The sequence below is a fragment of the Aplidium turbinatum genome, chromosome 3 (genome assembly GCF_918807975.1).
Source record: "Aplidium turbinatum chromosome 3, kaAplTurb1.1, whole genome shotgun sequence".
Lineage (NCBI taxonomy): Eukaryota > Metazoa > Chordata > Ascidiacea > Aplousobranchia > Polyclinidae > Aplidium > Aplidium turbinatum.
Window position 1 is genome coordinate 26,166,757 of NC_137474.1, and position 21,649 is coordinate 26,188,405.

The 21,649-nt window shown below is 40.9% G+C and overlaps 1 protein-coding gene across 1 annotated transcript in view; it reads left to right on the plus strand.

Annotated features, from left to right (window-relative positions):
- The window catches only part of LOC145767112 (uncharacterized), a 54,344-nt gene extending 33,446 nt beyond the window's left edge, over positions 1 to 20,898 (plus strand). The window contains exons 12-20 of the mRNA XM_082578868.1: positions 365 to 469; positions 13,384 to 13,553; positions 13,744 to 13,885; positions 14,405 to 14,539; positions 15,076 to 15,289; positions 15,587 to 15,967; positions 16,035 to 16,149; positions 16,305 to 16,378; positions 19,399 to 20,898. Coding sequence (XP_082434994.1) covers positions 365 to 469; positions 13,384 to 13,553; positions 13,744 to 13,885; positions 14,405 to 14,539; positions 15,076 to 15,289; positions 15,587 to 15,967; positions 16,035 to 16,149; positions 16,305 to 16,378; positions 19,399 to 19,520 — 1,458 coding nt within the window. The 3' untranslated portion in view covers positions 19,521 to 20,898. The remainder of the gene's footprint in view (positions 1 to 364; positions 470 to 13,383; positions 13,554 to 13,743; positions 13,886 to 14,404; positions 14,540 to 15,075; positions 15,290 to 15,586; positions 15,968 to 16,034; positions 16,150 to 16,304; positions 16,379 to 19,398) is intronic.
- Positions 20,899 to 21,649: the final 751 nt, after the last annotated feature.

A 21,649-nucleotide genomic window follows, 5' to 3' on the forward strand; every position in this document is an offset into this window, starting at 1 on the left:
CTGCCCATTTAAGGGCTGCCGGGGACTGGGGGCCATTCCTTTTTTTAACACTTATTAGGATTTGTGTCATACCAAAATCAGCTAAATAAGAATGAAAACATGCATTTGGAAGCTGACATGAGGACGGGCTTGGGAGGGCGGGGCTATGTGTTGAGTTTGAAATTTTCCAGATTATTTCTTGCGGAGTACAATCTTATAGTTACGCTGCTTATGCACTTGTGAAGTGTCGTCTTATCTGCTCGTTAAAAATGTTGTTTAACATACTGTAAACTCCCTCCATCCTCACTAGCAATGGATTTATTCCTTGTTTCTTCAACATTGCATTATTTTGTTCATTTCGTTTTGTTCAACGTTTCTGTTGCAGGGTGATCTGCTTCTCAAAGAGGAGGATAGAATGATTCCGGTGAATGGCCAGCCTGGGATGTACTACCACCTCCATGACAGAAATCCTGTAGAGGACTACGAGCAGGTAATGCTGCACGATGCGCTTGGTAGTTGCGTCAGCATCCATCGCATCACATCCTGAATATTTGTGAGGTCATCACGCTACTGACGATCATGTCAGGTTCACCAATGCTTCAACTCAATATGTGTCACAGTTCTTTTCTTCTCTTACACGTAAAGAGACTTTGGAAAGGTTGATGACGTAGTATATTGGGATATCAAATATTAACTAGTGTAATAAATAGTCCAATAGTTCTACTTGTGAGATTGTAGAAAGAAATTCTTGAAGGACTTTAACGAATCAGTGGTTCCTAACCTTTTTCATCCTGTGGACCCTTTTAATCGGTTATAGGTGAATTGTTCGTAAACAGTTTTTCGTAAAACAATTGTTCGTAAACAATTGTTCGTAAAAGCAATTCTTCGTAAAGCAATTCTTCGTAAAGCAATTTTTCGTATACATCAATTCTTCGTATAGGGGAATTGTTCATAAACAGGTGATAGGTCAATTGTTCGTGAACAATTTTTCGCAACAGCAAGGTTTGTCTTGCAATTTCCGATGAAGGTGCATAATGCAAATTTTCCTGAATAACCAAGTTACGAGACATAAACAAATAAGCACAATGAAAAAGCGCATTTTTTGTTATTTATTGGAATACAACAATTGTCTGTGTTTAGCAATTCTTTGCTTACACTACCAATACTACTTTAAGTAACTTCGTACAAATTGTCCACAAGCCAAGTTAGTTTAGTATGAAGTATTGTGTGCAATTCCACGCAAGTAGGCTAATCACAAATTTCATCATCTTGAAAGTCTTGACGCCAGGTTCGGACGACTCTAGTTAATCTTTCTGCACTGTCCTTGTACTTCTTCTTTGGAGGGAGTCCTGCCTGGCCACTGACATACTGTTCAATGCGAACCTCATTTAGGTTTTGCTCTCGCTTGATTGCAGATATGAACTTCCAAATATCTGGATGATTTGCAGATACCTGGAACATGAACCCTCTGTGCCATCCTTCAATGCTATTATTAGTTTTGGGAAGGCCACTAAGGACGTCATCATAGCAGTTCCACATTTGAATTGCAAACATTGGAGGACGGCGCCCTTGACGACGATCTGGGCGCCCAACCCAAGTGTCTTCAAAGTAGTCAATTACTGGCTGAGCAACATCTGGTAATACATTCCCATCGTTTTTCTCCAAATGCACTGGCACAAATGGAAGAACCAGCCACGGTGAGTTGAAAGTGGGTACTCTCTGCTTACTGCATTGACCATGGCCATCTCAAAGTCAGTCATGATTGTCTCTGGAACAGCAACAGCAGGTAACAACTCCATGAATGTATGTCCCTCTCCTTTTGTCCCCCAGCAGGGCATACACCAGAGGCACTGAAGTGTTTTCCGTCAGTCCGTGTATTGTGTAAAGCTGTTCAAACAGTGAAGGCACTGTCTTGAAGGTGCCGTCAGCATACCAGTGCTTTGAACGGGCAAGGAGCTGCAGATTTCTTTCAGTGGCACAATTATGTGTTTAAGCACAATTAGCACATCTCTAGCATATAGGCTACCCTAATTGATTGTTCGTAAACAATTGTAACTGTTTTTAAAAAAAAAAGCTGTAGCCTAACTTTTATGAACATTTGTTTACGAACAATTAGTATTACGGTCAATTGCATGCCCGAAGAATTGCTTTACGAAGAATTGCTTTACGAAGAATTGCTTTTACGAAGAATTGCTTACGAACAATTGTTTTACGAAAAACTGTTTACGAAGAAAACGTCGGACACCTTTTAATCGATATTCAAATCTAAATTTTCCCCCTACTAGCTACCTAAATCTCTTTGCGTTTGATTTCTCGCTTTCCCAAACAGGCTCTAATTATGATGTATAGTGCGTAGTATCTGTGACATCACAGATGTTTTGTATACTAATGTCATTACCTATTGACATTCTCAACTTTTGAGTGAGAGATATGAAGTCGCAAAGGTTTAGTTAGTATGTGAAAACATGTTAATTTAAAAGTGATTTGCACACGCTCTAAAGCTCTAGTCTAGGCCAACTTACCAGGCTTAAAAAGCTTTACAATCTTAAAACCAAATTCCCCCTGCAAATTTAAAAATCCCTACCCCCGGTTGGGAACCACTGTTCCAATGAATGGTTCAGCACAGCACTTCTAACATTTAATCAAGAATAACTTTGAACAGCACTTGTTTAATCGGTACAACTTCTATGGTAAATAATACAACTTATACGGTACAACTTATATGGTAAATAATACAATCATCTATGGTACAACTCCTAATAACATCTACTCTCACCAGTGTTACGGCTAGGTATGTCACATTTTGTGAGCAATTTCTGAAACGCCTACTTTCGTTTTCTTGATATTTTTAAAAGTAAAAAACTGTAGTGTTTGTTGATGTTACTAATGCAGTTGTTTTGGATCGAAAATATTTTAAACAAAAATAATAAACGTTTATGCGCAAGTAGCACCAATAGAGCATTGCATGCAGCCAAAGGCCAAAGCTATGCGAACTCAAACAAACCTCAACTGTATAATGCAAAACAGCCAATCTACCGTACGTGATAAAACGGAAATTTCAAAAGTTTTAGACGTACCCTAAGTTTAAATTTTTTTTACCAGTGGTCTTGGAATATACTGTAGTATCCTAAAGCCAGGGCAAAAGTTGGATTTGCAAAAAAAAAATGATCACAGCCCCTGCTAGTAATAGTAGTCAAGTTTTAAACCGGTGATGTCCTCGTTACCGATGGTGGCCTGATTCACTACACAAAATGTAAATACTAAACTCATGTTCAGCAAACAAACATTTTGCAACTACAGAATAGAACCGTGAACAAGAAGAGCATTTTGAACAAATGTTAGTAAGGCTAACTGGCATAAATGTGCTATTTTACATGGTCACTTTTCCATGGTAACTGCAATTGTAGGTTTTCACTATCGTTGAGATACTTGCTTCATCAAACTCATGACTTCTGTTACTTATCATTTCATAAAAACGAGTTCGATCATGTTTTTTCACCCATAATATCTTGTTGACTAGTCCTTGTGACGTCAGCCGGAATTCAATTTAAAACTATAGGGCATCAGGGATTGCTTACATTTATAGTACTGAAGCAAGGTTCCCACGCAGTCGGGAAAGTAGGAAAAAAGTAGGGAATTTGAAAACCCGTTTTCCAGACCGGGAAAGGGTCGGGAATTTTGTGAAACCTCCCTCGTGGTATTGAAAAAGTATGGAAAACCTTGATGACTAAATTGTAGATAAAAAATCCGATGTATTGGTATCGGTGATATCGGCCATTGTTTGAGTATCGGTATCGGCAAAATTTGGCCGATACTAAACATGTAAAAAAGGCGCTTGCTGCGGATTTTCTACAGAAGCAAAGATATAGATTTTTTAAAGTAGTAACTAACGTCAGATTGATATAGAAAAATAACAACCTGTTAAATTTTTGATATCTCACACTCCCGTGACTTCTTGCGCGCGCATTTTGGCATTGGTTGCTTGCAGTAATTCTTTCACTCAAACAAAACGTTTTATTTCAGCAGTTTTGCCTTGTTTGATTCTTAAGTTGTAAAGGAGACTCAATTTCTCCAATATTTATCATTTGTGTTTCTTTTTTACTCTCAGCAGAGTATAAAACTTGTAAAAGTTTTTCATCCATACAACGTCATGAATGACATATCTCAAATCGGCGTAATGACGTGACATCATCTAAACATTTTATCGAATAAGGAATTAACAAATTCGATCGTCACAAGTGGTTTGGTTGTGGTAAACAAATACGTTTTGACTTTGAAGTTCAGTGAAACAAAATATCCGTTAATCGATATGTAATATATGTAGTCAAATTCCATATCAAGAATAAGTCCATATTTTCTCAGGTTTATGTCAGCTCCAGAGATCAGTAGGCACAACAAGACCTTTTACTGATTGGTTCAGTGAGGATTTGTAGTCCCGTTGCTTTCATATTTAGTGAATAGACTCGTTTTCAATTCATTTTTATAAGACATTACGTAATGAAAAAATATGTGATAAGGATGGAAGACATTACGTCGTGTATTTTCAATACAAATTGAAGTTTAAAATTTATTCTTTTGTTTATAGTCGTAATCCTCCTTCAAAGCGGTATTACAAAGAACAATTTTCGATAGGGGGGGCATCAAGAATAAGTCGACATGACTTTTAAGGTTTACGTCAGCTCCGGAGATCAGTAACATATAGTATAAGGTTGTCCTCTTAGATACAACAAGACCATTGGTTTAGTGAGGATTCGTAGTTCCATTACTTTCATTTTGAGTGATCATACTGATTTTCAATTTATTCCTACAAGACATTACGACTACGTAATGAAAAAATATATGATAACTAAGGATGGAAGACATTACGTCATTTCTTTTCAATTCAAAATGAAGTTTAAAATTTATTCTTTTGTTCATACTCGTAATCCTCCTTCAAAGCGGTATTACAAAGAACAATGTTGTGGCGCAACATGCAGTTTTTCAATAAAGTTCGGGAACTGTTTTTTTCTTGTTCATCTGCGCTTTAAATACCGGTCATTCTACTGTACAGACAGTGGTGTAGCGTAACCATGGCGTGACTTATTTAATTGTGGGGCACTCCAGAAGCAGAAATATTTAACTTGACATGAAAATTTAGCCTCGGGCGATTTTTGTTCTGTAGCCTAACATTCAAAATTTTACTTATTATCGTATATACTAGAGTGCAGTTTGAGATTTTCGCAAGTGGTTTTCACCTCAAAAAGCCAGGTTCGACTTATACACGGGACAAGCTGTTTCCAACTCGGCAGCCTTCAAAATTAACGTATATTTGCTGCGGCAAAATTATTGCCGACCAGACACTGAGTGTGAAACAGCGTCGGCTGAAGTAAAAGTTTTGAATACGTTTATTTGCCGTGATTCAAACTTCAGTTTCAACTTCAAATTTTAATGATTTCTTGTTAATTCTAAACTTTATACACTTGTTGAGCAATACGCAAAGCTCACGAGACAAAAGAGCTGATTTAAGCAATCGATTTTTTTTATTTTTGCGTGTATAATTGTTCTTATTACGTAACATTCCATGATCGTTGAAGTCGATTAGCGGCCGCATAAAACAATGATGTCAGATTGGCTAGGTGATAATAGCGGTAAGAGACATCGTTAATGCAGGCAATATCTGCGACCAGGGCCACAATACCTCAGTCCTCAATCACGGTGGCCATTCATTACTAAAACCTACTATCATGACACAACAAAAAAGACAATATCATTCATAAATCCTATTTACTGTACAATGTTTTTGTGATTCAGTGTTCAGAATCACAAAGACAGTGTTCAGTGTTCTTTTCACTTACTTCAGTTTGTCAGTAGTGTGGTTTTTAATTGTTTTGGTTTGGCTTATGGCAGGTTGCCATGTCCGATGGAATGAGGCTTTGAATTGCAGTTTTAGTATTATAAATGTGACAGTTTATTCAAACTGATTTCAGTTCGGGTCTTTTGAAAAAAAAAAGAGTTTTTTCTTCAAACAGGAATCTTCTACTGTACATTATTATTATTTTTCATACTGATTCGAATGTAATAGAGTCCGGATATACAATTTTAAACCTGTACATGATCGTGTTTGGAAATAATACAGCACAGAAATTTTCATTGATTAAACGGTACCCGGACATTTTGCCGAAAGACATTTTGCCGAAAGACATTTTGCCGAAACCCATTTTGCCGAAACCCATTTTGCCGAAAGACATTTTGTTATCATAACCTAATAACACATAAATGTCATTCACAAACAGATTTCACTCACAAATTATGTGCGACAGCGCGTAAGGATCCGACAGAAGTGTAATATGTATAGGCGAACGTCTAATACTGATCTCCAAAACCTGTGGAGACTGCATAGCCTATAGCCTATACTTATAGATGAGACTCGGTGTCACTTCAAACTAATACTGATTTCCAAAAACTGTGAAGACTGTATATAAAGCCATTTTTAGACAAACAACAGTAGCAAAGTAATTACTACAGTATTTCAAAGCCACTGCTTGCATGGTAACGAGACTTGGTGTCACTTCAAAATAATTATCAGTTCAAAGGCATTGCTTGCATAGCAATGAGACTTGGTGTTGCTTCAAAGTAATTACCAGTTCAAAGGCACTGCTTGCATAGTAACGAGACTTGGTGTTGCTTCAAAGTAATTTTTAGGCAAACAAACAGTAGCAAAGTAATTCTATTTCAAAAGCACTGCTTGCATAGTAACGAGTTAATGTGCAATTTAGATCAAAATCAGGTTGGGAATTTTTTTAATTTAGTGTTGAAAAAGTAGGGAATTTTTAGAATTTAGTATTGAAAAAGTAGGGATATTGTTTATAAAAAATGTGTGGGAACCCTGCTGAAGATTAAAATATACTTTTTGAAACGTACGTTTGCTGAACATGAATTTAGTATCTGCATTTCGGGCTCTTTATTTTTTGAATTTACAAAAGTAGGTCTTTTAGAAATTGAAATGCAAAAACAATGAAAAAGGAAATATAACGCAAAAGAACAACTGCACGCCCAGCAAGCTGGTGCAAGAGAGAAGCCCAATTACGGATCCACACGATGCACTGCCTAATAATTATAAATTCAAGAAAAATGTACGACGAGTCCAAATTAAATCAGGTTATCTTGTTGTGTACTTTTAGAAATTGCTCACAAAATGTGACATAGCTAGCCGTAACTTTACAGGTCATGCTCTCACCTATAGTGCAGCGGGTTATCATAACCAGTGTTTTTTTAAGGTGTTTTGGGGGACCGAAACGGTCCCCCAAATTTCTCCAGCGGTTTCCCAAAATTTGGACTTGCAACTACAGTAGAAAAGTAATGGTTGTTTCTCGCTATGTCTTGTCGATAATACGAATATAGCCTACGATCAATAGTTCACGTCCGGAAAAAAGAATAAGTGGAGGTACAGCTAACAGCTGAATCAAAGAGTTATTCACAAAAGAAGTGCACCTTCGATACTCGTCAATGTTTATTTCTGATTTATGGCGCATAATGATCAGTTTTTACGTGTGGAAACATAACAAGCAGAAGCCAACAAGCACACTTTGTTTGATTGTGCAGCAAACTTGTTTGGCGGCCGTGTTGGGCAGGCTGTTTGGTCGCTGTCACAATCATTTAAGCTGTGCCTTGTCGAATAATTCATTTTATGTTGCGTTGATTGTATGTAGTTATGGCTATTTTTTGGTATTTAAATGAAACACTTGCGGTCTCTTAAAACTACTTAGCGGTCACCCAAACCAAACCTTAAAAAAAAACCTGATCATAACCATTGTGCAAATTATGACTAAAGCATGAAATTTTCACCAGTGTTAGTACATATCATAAGGTTCATTTTAAGGTTGGGAGGTAAGTCAGATTTGACCTCTGATGACCTTGAAAGGTCAATGACCTAACCATGACCTAAATTACAGTTTTTCAAGATTCTGGTGCAGTAGGCTATGTCTGTCTCGGGAATTATTTGAAAGACATGTTATGATAAATATTAAAGCATGATATTTTTACCAGCGTTAGTACATAATATAATAAGGTTGATTTTAAGATCGGGATGTAAGTCAGATTTGACCTCTGATGACCTTGAGAGGTCAATGACCTAAATTACAGTTTTTCACGATTCTGGTGCAGTTTGTTTGTCTCGCGAATTATTTGAAAGACATGTTAAGATAATTTGCTGCAGTGTAATGTTTAATGTACATTAGACAGAGGCTATAAAAGCTTGAAGTACAGTGAGGCCAGGCGGGGCCTCAGACACATGAATAGTACATATCGGTAATGATATACAGGCGAATTATCCATATTTCCGCATAAATGTCGAGGTGTGTCATCGCAGCTAACAGTCTCCCGAACATGCGCATAATGCAGTGCACTTCAGTGCAGCCTTGATGCACCAGCAGTAGCCGGTACACCCCTTCTTGTAGTTGCAGTGGATCAGTTTTTGGCAAGATTTTGATGCCTCTGGCAGTGTCGTCCAGAGGGGCTGCCACCAAGAAGCCTCCTTTGTCCAGCCCCAGTCAGATGGGCTCGGAAACTTGGGATTTAGGACCAGAGTTTGGTTCCAGCAGTTGACCTGGAAAGAAACCCGCCTGATGTGTTGCTGGAATGCTGCCTGCGTAGGAGGGATGCTTTATAGAGCTCTCGACTTTTGTGCGAAGAGCTGTTTCCAAGGGTCGTTCACTTCCATGATGTCGCTGGTGCGGTCATACATCAGCACAACGAAGCGCTCCAGCAGTGACATTTCCTCACTGACATCAGTGAGGAAATGTAGTAGTTTTTCGAAAGCATCAGTCATCTCTGGGAAAACTATCCAAATCTCCCAGGCAGTCTTCTCTCTGCCAGCGAATGCAGACACATCAGTATCGCACCCTATAAGGGCATAACAGACCAGGAGAGTAGCACATCGTCTGGGGTTCATGGCGGCAGCCAAACGGTGAACAGTTATGTACCGGAAGCTGGACCCAGTACCAAGAGCTATCCACAGCTCATCAGGGTTAATGTGGTTGAAGGAAGCCACAGCCAGTACCACAACATCAGTATCTACAGTGCGTATGGTCACCTTCCTCATCCCCTTCTGGACAGCATCTTCCACGTAAAAGCATGCGTGTATCCGCCTCCTCCTGAGAACATGGGGAGAGGTTCGTAAAGTCGAACTCGGCAGGAGAGCACAGGACATCAATTCCACAGGTCGCATATATTTCCTTGCCTTCAGCAGTTGGAAGACGAGTGGTCTCATGTGACAAGAAACCAAAGAGTTCAATCTTGTTTTGGTCAACACGAAGGAAGTCCTTCCACTTCTTAGCCATAACGGTAAAGGGAGCCACTCTTTTTCTGATGCCCTTACCCCTCCTCTGTCTGGTCGTCGTCATAAGGCTGTCAGGCAGATATGCATTCCAGACGCGGTCCAGTTTTTGGACCTTTTCCAGTTGAGTGAAGATGTAAGGTGCAAAAACTGTATTCATATACTCTTCAAAGGTCTTTGCCACAACAGGATTAAGCATTTGAACAATAGCTGCCCCATCAAGGATTATGGCATCAACCACATGTGCTCTTGTGGTTTGAGTTTGGTCTAATTTCAGGCAGTGTAGTAGATCTGCTTTGACTCCAATGTGCAGTTGGTCTCCTGTTGATAATGAAGGTGGAGCTGCCTGGTTCTCATGGGAGAAGAACTGGTCAAGATCCCCGTCACGTGATTGACATGCAATATACAGCCTCAAGAGACTGCAGTCACTCTTCACTGCTTTGACTGCATCTTGGTCTGTGGCCGACTAAAGAGCGGCAACTTGTTCTTGGTCAGTGTGTCTGTAACTGGCTTCGTGCATAGTTCCAGCCTTTCTTCAACAAACATTCTATATTGCTTCTCACCAAGGGATTCAATCTGTTTCTGCCACTGGAGTTTCCACGATGTCTCTCGTGTCAAGGACCAGTAAATCTTGAGAGCTCTCTAGAAAAGGATTTCCTATCTCTTTGAAACGCTTCCATAAGCACCCTGACATCCTTTACAAAGGCTGTATGTACTCCAGGTTTCTAGTCATGGTGAAGATGCCTGATGTCCTCTTCTCGTGGCCTGCTCTTCAAACTCTGTAATGGTCTTGGCTATTTCTGGCCCTGCCACCATCCAGCGCCTGAGTGCTCCAGGATTTCCTGTCAGTCCAATAGCTCCACCAGACCCTTTGACCATAGCGTTGTTCTGCTCATGACATTGGCCGATCGCCATGGCAGAGAATTTATTGCTGGTCTTGTGTACCACAAAGTTTCCAGACTTGAATTTTGCAAGGACATCTGGGTGCTTGTCAATGAGGTTTATCATATCACGGATGTGTACAGAAAGCTACCTGGAATAGTGAATGTGATCTAAGGCGAACATCCAGGGCATGATCTGTGTCAGGGTTGCATATACTGTACAGCTCAAAGTTTCCTTTACGAAGCGACCGAATGTACACCAGCAAGAGAACCTGTCGTAACAGCGTCGCAGACCATGTAGGCAGACCATGACACCCATTCCTCTATGAATTGCTTCTCTAGAGCTGACGTCACTGTCCTCAACCACCAATACTCTTCGTGTACAGCAACTATAGCAATCAGCAGGTCGAGAGGTCTTGCCGGACGTTGTACAGGCGGTGCAGTGAAGTGCTTCGTTTTTATTGCAACGGGTGGCACACTTGTGTACACTGAAGGCAGAGGTGTTACCGTCTTAGAGGTGAAGATGTCTTGCCCAAGCACCAATACACCAAGGTCGTGTCCACCATTTATGTGTGATGGATGTTGCATTAAGGATATACCAGTGCCATGGAAATAATTAATCCTTGGCCGTAGCAGAGCTAGGGTTATAATCAATATTATCAACATCCCCAGTAGTGAACAGCCCCTGGCGCAGCTTGGGTGGGCAAACAACTTCTTCCATGTTGAAGCGCTGGCAGACGCCATTGGCAATGTCTGCTGGGAGCTGCAGTAATCTATCATACGAAACACACATCTCTAGGCCGAAGAGTGTGTCGATCAGTTGTCTGCTCCTGGTCACAGCCTGAATCTTGAGGGTCAGGTAGAGTGGGAATTGGGTTTCTCTCTCGCGGTTGTGGCGCACTGACGTTGACTCCATGCAGCATGCATGCTTCACACTGTTGAACACCAGTAGCTGCGATAGTGTAAGCGCAGCAGTTGTGTTGGTTGTGTGGGCCAACTGAGTCTGGTGCTTGATGTTCGCCCCATCGAGGATTATGTTAACCAGAGCAAGGAGGGGTGGTGTCACAGAATTTATCTGAAAATCAGCTCGGAACGCACTTGCTCAGCTCGGAACGCAAAATCAGCTCAAAGGTGAATCTTGTCTCAAACATTTTTCTACGGACTACCAGTGCTGCTCTTACTAGGTACATCATATCACTCTCATGACCATAGGCCTTCATCAGGGCGGAGCCGGACCTATGTCTTTCTCAAACAAGAGAAGTGTGTCTCTGCCCTGCAAATGTGCTCTCAGATCAAGAAGTGCAGAAAGAAGCCTATCCTTCAGTCTGGTTATGTGTACCCTGCTGGTTACCGTGGCACCCAGCTGCTCTAACCTGGTCTTGTAGAGGTTAGCCATGTGGTAGAGTTTGAATACGGGGGCATTGTCCTTATCTTCATGCATGTCCTCCATAAACACCACCAGCTCAGCAAAGGCTATGCCATGCAATCGATCATCGTCCTCGTCTTTGAGTGATGCTGGTCTGATTTTGTTGTATAATGCACGGAGACAGTTGCGATGGTATTTTTCCTCAATGGTAATCAGGTCTCCTGCAGACAGCTTGGCCAGCAGTTCAGTGTCCTCCAATTCAGTGGCACATCTTCGAACGTTTTGGTCAATTCCCATTGTAGCTTCTTGGTGCAAGTCTGCTGTGCCACCTGGCTTATTGCAGAAGGAAACAGATAGCCTCGGTTGACTGTGAAAGCCTGTGGGCAGCTGCTGATCGTGCGCTGTGCAGGGTTGGAGTACTGGTACCAAATTGTTGTCCTGAAGCGGATTCTGCTCTGTTCTGCTGGTCAAATATTTTTTGTTGAACATTAAACGACATTTCTTGTGCCACTGAGCACTGTGTATCCTCAAGTTAGCTTCTATGTCATCGCCATCATCCAGTCTGTTGACGTCGAGTTCCATTGGCATGTGACGAAGTGTTGCCATTGTTGTTTCATTCTTACAAAATACAGTAAGCTAAATGCAAAAAGCCGAACAGAAAATTTGGAGCCAAACCAATATGAAAAAGAGTCAAAATAAGGCCAAAAGGCCAAACCCAAATATTTTGGCCAAACGACTTCAAAAAGGGCCAAATTTGTGAAGTTTAGCCGTAAAAGGGCCAATCTGGCAACTCTGATAATAATGACCAACACACTAACACAGTCAACACTCTGTAGAATGTGTAAACACTTTTATTATAACACATATGCATGGTTTGTACATCATACACACCTTTAAGATTAACCAATGACGTCAAATATCAATATTCTGATACTTTGAGGTCATTGACCTCTCAAGGTCATCAGAGGTCAAATCTGACTTACCTCCCAATCTTAAAATGACTCTTATGGTATGTGCTAACACTGGTGAAAATTTCATGCTTTAGTCATAATTTGCACAATTGATTTGATTTTGAGAGGTTATCAGCTGTACTACTATTCACAACGTTTCATCATCTCAAAATTTAAACTCTAATAAATATAATAATACACAAACTACGGTACTATTTATTGCCGGCTAGTTTTGACTAGTAACTTCCAGAAACTACGCTAACGTTACGTCACAAGAACTCATTATTTTTGTCTGATTTTGTCAGGCGTAAATATGTTTATGACGTCATAACAGCATACATTACGTCAAACTTTTTCGATTTATGTTAAACTTTTTCGATTTCGTCAAAAGTTTCTCGATTTTCACGAACACAAAATCTTCTAAAAGCAAGTTGCACAATAAGGATTTCGTAATTTAAGGTTACTCTAGGATAGTAATCGATAATAACTTCTCGTAATAATCACTCAATTAAAATAGCCGACTTGTTCATGGAAATGTAATGTAGCCAGTCTTGGGGCTACGCATGTGACAATGTGAATATTCGTTTGGTTGGAGAACAAGAATAATATCAAGCGATTGGAAAGTTTTTGCTCCCTCCCGTTGATTCCCATCATGGAAACCACATCCATCATAGAATCAACATCAGTTATCACACACTGTGCAACTGAGTGGAGCTAAACCGTGGCTTCATTGCGGTCACATGACCGACACACCACATGAGTCCACCTCATCATTTCTGATCTTTGACCAAACCTGTGCTTTTGTTGATACGAGGATAAACATTTCCTAAATTCATACTTGCATGTCGCTGTATGCTCGACAACGTTGTCACCTCCGCTATGTTGTTTGAGCAGGAACGGAAGCGTCAGACAACCACGCTACTGCCCCGCACCCCTATTCTTAACAAGACCATGGTTCGTCCCACTTTGACCCACTCGGAGAACTTGGAGCGGCACACCTTCTCCGTACAACCTGCATTCTCCGCCAAGGGGAGGCTCCGGCAACACGGATATGAACGAGCAGAGTACGTAAGGCGACTTATCGCTTCCTAGCGGTACGATGGCAGATTTATTAGTTTATTGGAATGTCAGTTTGCATCATCACAGCGAAAATAACGTAGGCCTAAAGCTCGTGGGATTGAAACAATTAGTGACCGATTTATTGCAAATACTAAACCACATTGCACGATTGATTCAACATCACCGTGGCCGCAGGTACGTGGGACGGATGTTCTTGTCGGAGATGGGATTCACTCAATGGACCACTCTCGACTTCTGGATCACCATCCTCCTCCTCATCGTGATATGGTTCTGTCGGCTCTACATCCACTACTGCGGCCAGTGGATACTGCTGCAGGTAAGCAGGGGCGAAAATTGGCTGCTGACTTTGAAAACCGCGCAAAAAAAATAAATCGGTAAAAACAGTTACGGTACTGCGCGCGGTTACCAGTAATGGCTACACTAACAGAAATGTGCAAATGAGACAGAAAGTTCGTGGAAAAAAAAGTTGGTCCCCGGTAAGGGGATGTCCCGCTGACGTCAGTATGCCACTTCTGAGCAAATGTAATGACATCACAGGAACGATCTAGTCACGACAACTACCGGTGACGTAACCATCATGACAATTTTGTGAAATGAAAATAGAGTTTTATCGTTCGTCTCGACAGTTTTAAGGCAAACTTTGTTTACTTTCCCAGCTGGGAAAGTTATTTTCTCAACTAACCAAATCCTGTCGACATACCTCGCTTGCTTAGACTCGGTCATTGTTCTCAATTCAACTGACAACACCTCGCAGTACATGAAGCAGCATATAAAAACTTTAAGTACGATCCGTCATGATAACACAGCTGGAGGTTAACAAGAGTTTGCTCTGCAGGCTCTCTCCCTCCCAGTCAGTTCATTCGTCTTCTTCCCGTACACAGTGAACCTGAACTACCAATCGGACCTCCTCACAACTGCTGAAGAGCTCGGTGTTGTCCTCCTTGGTCCGGTGGCCAACATCATCATCCAAGTGAGTTGCGCTTTGGTCATCTGTTCTTCGATTGTAATCATCCTCGGACTGACAAACGTAATTCACAAATTCAATCCTGGTAATTTCGCATACTTGTAGACTAGAGGCTTTGAACCACTGACGCCCGGTCACTGAAGTTGGCAGAGTGAAGTTTCCGCTTGTTGAATTATTGTTGTTGTGAATTAAAACTTCGTGCACACGTGACGCTCTTCCTACCTGGTACGAAGCCGAATTTCCATCACACTCACGATCATGGCATATTGCTAGCAATGAATCTCGAAGAAAGCTATGAAGACTACGCAACAAAACACATTGGCAAATTAACCGTGAAGTGGATGAAGTGGTGGTGGTTGCTGTTGATAAAACGTGGTCAGAGTTATAAGCGCGGTACTAATGATGTTCAGAGACTGTCCACCGCTTCACTTTTTCCGGGGTTGACTGCCAATGTGCACATCAACACTTTGTTAGATCGACCTGGAGGAAGATTCTTTTTTTAAGCAGTGATCAATTTATTAATTTGATCCATAAATGTGCAGATTCTTCTTGTTCTTATCTCGTGGGTCAGTCAGATTGTTCTGGGGACGTTCCCTCTTCTCTTCTCCAAGTTTATCATGGCATTCTCTCTGTGGACTGTCCTAGATCCAATTGTCATCCTGATCGTGGACTCCGCAATCGGTCGTTACGTGAACTCCCCCTCCCAACCCATTGGTGATTCCTTCAAGCTCTACTATCACTTCCTTAGAGTAGAGGGTAAGCCGCTGACCGCACAAGCAAACGTCACACCACATTCTCAAGATGTGTTTCGGACTCAACTGATACTTATGAAAGATTTTGTTTTATCGATTCCATGAACATAAGATTTGTTTTACGAACAATACTCGATACCTGTCCCGACTGAAACAATTACAGTAGTTATTGCTTTTGTTTTGCTTGCTGGTGATCTCAAGGTGAGTTGTCTGCTGATGAGTCACCATCTTGTCCCCAGGAGTGTGCGCTTTGTTAATGTTGATACGAATAAGGTGTGAACATGTGATCATTCCCACACAGGATCAGGAATCGTGGGGATTCCTCTCACTATCTTCCTCTACCTTCTCGTCATCTTTGTGGCTCTGGTGATCCTCTACCTCTACTTCCTCAAACTCCACAATAACGGAAGAATTCTTGATGTCTATCACCGTCTCCATGGCAACAATAATGCCTTCCTTCCTTACGACCTGGAGCTAAGCAACCAGGAGCTGAGCGACATCGTGCGAAGGGCTGAGCAATGGAGAGGAGAGGATGGGGAGAGAAGAAAGGCGGCCGTCTATGACTACATCTGGGAGGAAGACAACTGGGATGGTGCAAGGGAAGTGACGACGCACATAGCCATCCACACGCTTCACCTGGACGGTCTCCGGGAGCTCTATCGTCACTTCCTGCGCCTGCCAGGTTGGTCGCGTGATTATGTCGCCGCCATGTCACTGGGCTTGGTCTGATGTGGATTGTTGTTGTGTAGATGGCGCGATCGTTGAAGTGTTTGGGGAGCTTGGATCCACCGGACTGGCGCCGGATGTCAAAACCGCTCTTCTAAAGAGGAGCAACGTCCTCGAGAGCGTCGTGGCTGGCGACAGGTATGTTGTTGCGCGAGGTAGGAGCTTAGTCAGAAAGTGCCGTTATTTCGTTGTTTCTGGTCAGTCGTGAAGGATAATCCCGCTCATATTAGAGTAGGACGTCACAGAAGCAAGGATAGAAGTTGTTGTTGGTTAACAGTTAATTTTGTGTTTAGTGAAGGCAAGTCCCTTCTAATGGAAACCTCCAATGATGGAGATTCCCCTAAGGATCTCCTTTCACCTCCGACAGGTAAGCCTCATGTGATTTTTGACAGAATTATAGTTCGATAGTGACTCCACAAACGGAACGCGTGCATCCGAGACCCCAATGATGGAATAATAAAGTGCCCTCCCCACCAAAAAAAAATTTTTTTCTAGATCTGCTACTGTGACTCTGACTGTCAAGGTGGGCCCCAAAATATGTTTCAGAAAAAATAAAAGCAACGAATTTCATGCGTTGCATCATATGTTTTATGTTGAATTTGGCCTACTTTCTTTAGTGTGAGATTAAATTCATTTTTAAGTTTAGATTTAACAACGTATCGATATGAAAAAAAAACTTTTTTCAATATGAAAATCAACAAAAGTTACTCGACTACACCTGCAACAAGATTGCCATTGTTGCTCACTATTTCGTCAAGAGAAAATTGTAGTAGCCCAAGAGTCGTATAGTGCTGTATGCACATTGCACATCTCATACGTGGTGCCTTTGGCGCTTCAACCAGTGTTTAAAAATGTCGTCACATGAGTAGGCCTATACTGCTCCATATCCTCCACTGATTTGGTATGTCTGGGCAATCTTTGACCAGTGATCGACGTCCTGAAAGTTGTAATCGCACTGTGGGCATCCAGGGCTGCTGAGGGTAGGCTACCTCCAGTACTTCGCCTATGTAGTATTTAGGCAGTGCGGACGTGTTTTCTGATTATCCTGTTAACCGATTCTTATCTGCTTGTGTGGAATCCATGAAGAGCAGTTGTTGGGTAGGTGATGACGTCTCTTCCTCTTGACGAGTCTGCGTGCCAGTATTGCTTCCAATCATCATGCTAATAGATTTTATTGTAGCTGGTAATTTTGGCAGGCTATACTGTAGATAGAGAAATAATTGTAAACACACAATACTGGCAATGCGAATAGATTAACAAAGCATTCAATTCATTCCCGACCTTTTGCAATGCAAAGTTACGAATTACAGCATCAAGTAATAAAGATATTGCAACGTCTGATTTGATGCACAACATCTATAGGGTGTTCACTGTTCAATCGGTTTAAGTCATGGTGAATTGTAAACAATTCTTCACATTTTTTTTGCGCTTAAAACTACGTTTTTAACTTGCAACCGTTGAAGGTACCAGTTTAAAAAATCAAGCTATCAAAATACAAGCAAAACAAAGTAACCTTTGTCTATGGTTCAACAAAGCAAACTCTCTACCAAAGCTTTATCAATCTAAATACTTGGAATAGTGGTTCGAAATTTGCAAGCAATTATTTCCTTGAGTAGAGACTGGGTCCTTCCCACCACCTAAAACACAGAAAAGTACTGTATTCACAGTGTTTTTGCAAGGTCGGATTTATGTAGACTTACACATCAGTATGTTTTGTTGATATCACCCCCCCCCCCCCCCCCCTTAAAATTATACTGGCTGGATCCGCCCCTCAGTGGTGTGTTCCGGTTTGCAGCTCAAGTTTGCTGTGTAGCCTTCTTTCAAAAGCAGACTGCCAATTCATCTAAAATGTCATTATTGTGGCCTACGACATGTTTAAATTTGTTGCACATACCCCAGCTGCACATCAGATATACTATGAAATTTCTATAGATAGGTTGGTTGATGATGATGATGATAGATCTTCAAACTTATCGATGATATGTTAGAGTTTGTTGATACATTAGTTAATAGACCATCAACAGCTAGCGAATCCTTTGCAACAAACGATAGAATAAATTTCGTTTGTATGATTGAGTTAGTGAAGCGAAGCTGTTGGAGCGTTCCGTAGCGAGGAAAACCAAATCGTTTTCTTTTTAATTCATAGTTTCTACAATAACTTAAATTTGCGAGTAGCCTGGCCTACTCTTCCTAGCTTTCTCTAACTTTGATTACATTTCATTTCCCATTAATTTCATTAGATTTATGAGCTGATTGTCCATCGAACAGTTCTTTATCGCTGCATGAATAGATTACGGTAATCGAGTGAATCTCGTTTAGAATGATTTGGACTCGTCCACCTCGATAGCTCAGTTAGTTAGCGCGTGACTTCGTGAACGAAGAAGTTTCAAGATCAAGCGGCGCTGGTTCAACTCTCGGGTTGTGCACTTGAGCGACCCACACTGTGGACTACTCTCCATTCAGCAGCACCTATTGGACGGAATAATTTCCTGGCAACATCACTTCAACAATCGGAAACTTCACTCTGTCAAGCTCAGTGACCGGGCCTGCGTTAGTGGTTCAAAGCTTCTACTCAAATCAAAGTTCAAATCACTCTACAGCCTACAAGTATGCGAAACTGCCAGGATTAAGCTCTCAAAGCATCTTTACCAGTCCGAGGATAAAGATTTAATCAATCAGGACTGTAATTCATAAAAATATAGAAAAGCATAGATTTAAAACTGCTCAAGTAGGGTGCTTGGATAACGAAACAGCTTGCTTTAGAATTTCCTATTGGGCCTGGTTACAATGATATGACATTTGGACAACACTGTAGCATACGCTATTTAAGCAATAGCATCTATAACCAGAAAGGGTTTACTTCCTTTAATCTTGCTTGAACATCATTCTAGACATGTTGAATCCAATATGCCTGGCCAGCGCAGTTTTTGAAATCAAGGTTCAGTTGGTTAACCAAAAATATTATGCTACGTAGGCTACACGCATAGCCAAAGTAGGCTAGCGCCAGTTTTAAAACAACAGAAACCGTTCAGTGATACAGAAATCAGTAGGTTTAACAACATCAGATTTTACATCTTGAAGCAGTCTACCTTAATACGAGAATGATTTGATCAATGATGGAAAAATACTGGAACTACGCATTTCATTCCAAAATTTGTTCATTTTTAAGTTGGTACACTTTTGTTTTAGTAGCAAAAATGGCCCTCCTCAAAAGTAAAAAAACGAAAAATTACTCGATTTTCCTTAACGATGTTATGTTATAGAGAAAGTCGCCCGACTTCTCCCCCCTCTTGCAGCCCCTGCTGGTGCGCACCAAGAAACTTACGAATGATTCCGCGCGCCTCTAGCGGAGGCTCTTCTTGATTTAAGTTTTCACTTTCACTGCAGAGTTTAAAGATCGTCCTTTCACCGCCGATTCAGTGCGGACGCGGGAGACACTTCGGAGGGGCAGCACTGACTCGTCGACCAACATGGGCCCGACCGTTGACATCTCGTCGTCACATGCATAAACAAGTGCGCCATCATGTGCTTAGTAGTTTCACTTGTTATTTGCACCTTTATGTACATATGCTGTTTGACAACGTGGAGAGCGGAGAGCAACTGGTATGTTCGATGTTTGAGAAGTATGACGTGTCATTTATTGATCATGTGTTCTATCATGACATGCTCGCTCAACCATGACCATCGTATGTACTTTAGTTTCCAATTTATTTTGCTCATCTTTAATTACAGATGAACACTTTTAGCGTTCAGCAGTGAATGTAGCAGTGTCTTGGCCGTTAGGTAGCCCAGTTTCCCCTATAACCGCGATGTCGGCCACTGATGCCTTATTTCTACTTGTGGTCCGGGGCTTTAAGATCTTTATCACTTTCAATTTAAAGACCCATATTTCTTTAACATTTTAAATGTTATTTTCTGAATTAGAACAATTTAACAAACAAAAAAACTTATTCACATTTTTTCATAATTTTCTTCCGTAACATTTGTGTTACACATGATCAAAATGAAATGAGAGTTCACGTAGCCCAGTGGTTCTTAACCTTTTTTCCTCAGCGCCCCTTTTCAGAAATTTTTATAGTCGGGCTGCCACCGTAATAAGAGCTGTAGCTCCTAAGGATGATGAATGATGCAGTGAAGTTGTATCGGATTATGACATAACTATATAAACATGACTTCAAATAAGGCGTGTTAAACATATTACGAACATTTCGTAAAAGATACTTCTAATCGATTCTAGATCTATTAGCTAAGTCTATGCAGTTGCCATAGGGCTAGTCGGCCTATACAAAGCACGAATATACATTGATCTTAATCTGGCATAACTACAAAAGCAAATTTGCAGTGACGAAAATATCGTTACACCTTCTGAATATAGCGCCCCTGACTATTTCATCCCCTCTAAAAGTCAACAGCGCCCAGGTTAAGAACCAGTGACGTTGCCTAACCCTTATGAGAGCTCTGCAGTAACCTGCCAATGATGTTATTGTTCATTTCAATTGTTGTAATCATAATCGAGCAATTTGAAGTTTCTGTAATCATAGTCGCAGTAAGAGCAAGTAATCGTAATCAATTACATTACTAATGAACACCTCTATGTTGTTTGAATAACAAAAAAGAAACTGGATCATGACGATTTTGTTTGAATGCCCTCGCGTGGTTTCGATGGCTTAATGACGTCATTCGACTACAGCGCCACCATGTAAATAGAACGACATGTCCAGTTGTTCGTGTTACTGACTTACTGTATGTTCTTGTCTCACGCATTCGTTGATTTTCATCGCTTCTCGCAAATTCCATTGTTGTTGCAGTAAATTCCTGTTGATCAGTAATGTAATCCCATGATCTCTGTGACGTATGATGCCACTGTAATAAAGACGTAATTTATCATGTTGTGTTTGAAGTAGGCAAGCCACGTCACTGATAGGAAGCTATGGTGGGTTGGCACGGTTGTCACTCATAATTACGTTAAGCATTTGTCTCCAGTCATCCAAGCGATCATTTTTGATGAACCGGTTTCTTCACGAGATTGATCGAGATTGCTTTCTTTCTAATTGTTAGGGAGCCCAGCCGAGTTATACTCTCCAGTATAACACTTAGAATAAGTAGCCTACATCTCAGTGTTTTGATGAAGAAAAGGCAATTCTTAATTTTTTTTAACGGTGCGTTTTGGGGATACGGGCCCTTGAAAAGGCCCAGAAAATTTCTTAAACTGCACTTTTGAGTACAAGCCTCATATTTTACATGGAAACTATACTTTCTTTGATCTCAAAACATCAGGATTTTTGCTACCTGTAGGCAGAGATGGGCAATAGTCTGGATCGTTTTTCAACTTTTTTTCTTAATTGCTTATTAATAGTGAGGAAAAGTTGTGCACTGACGTTGTAAGCACAACACAAAAAAAGTTAATATCTTGGGGTGCCCCAATAGTACAGCTGATAACCTCTCATAAGAATTGTGCAAATTATGACTAAAGCATGAAATTTTCACCAGTGTTAGTACATACCATAAGGGTCATTTTAAGATCGGGTGGTAAGTCAGATTTCACCTCTGATGACCTTGAGAGGTCAATGACCTCAGTTGTTTTGTTTTTTTTCAGTTGTTTTTTTATTTCTGACCATCATATCAAAACAATACACGT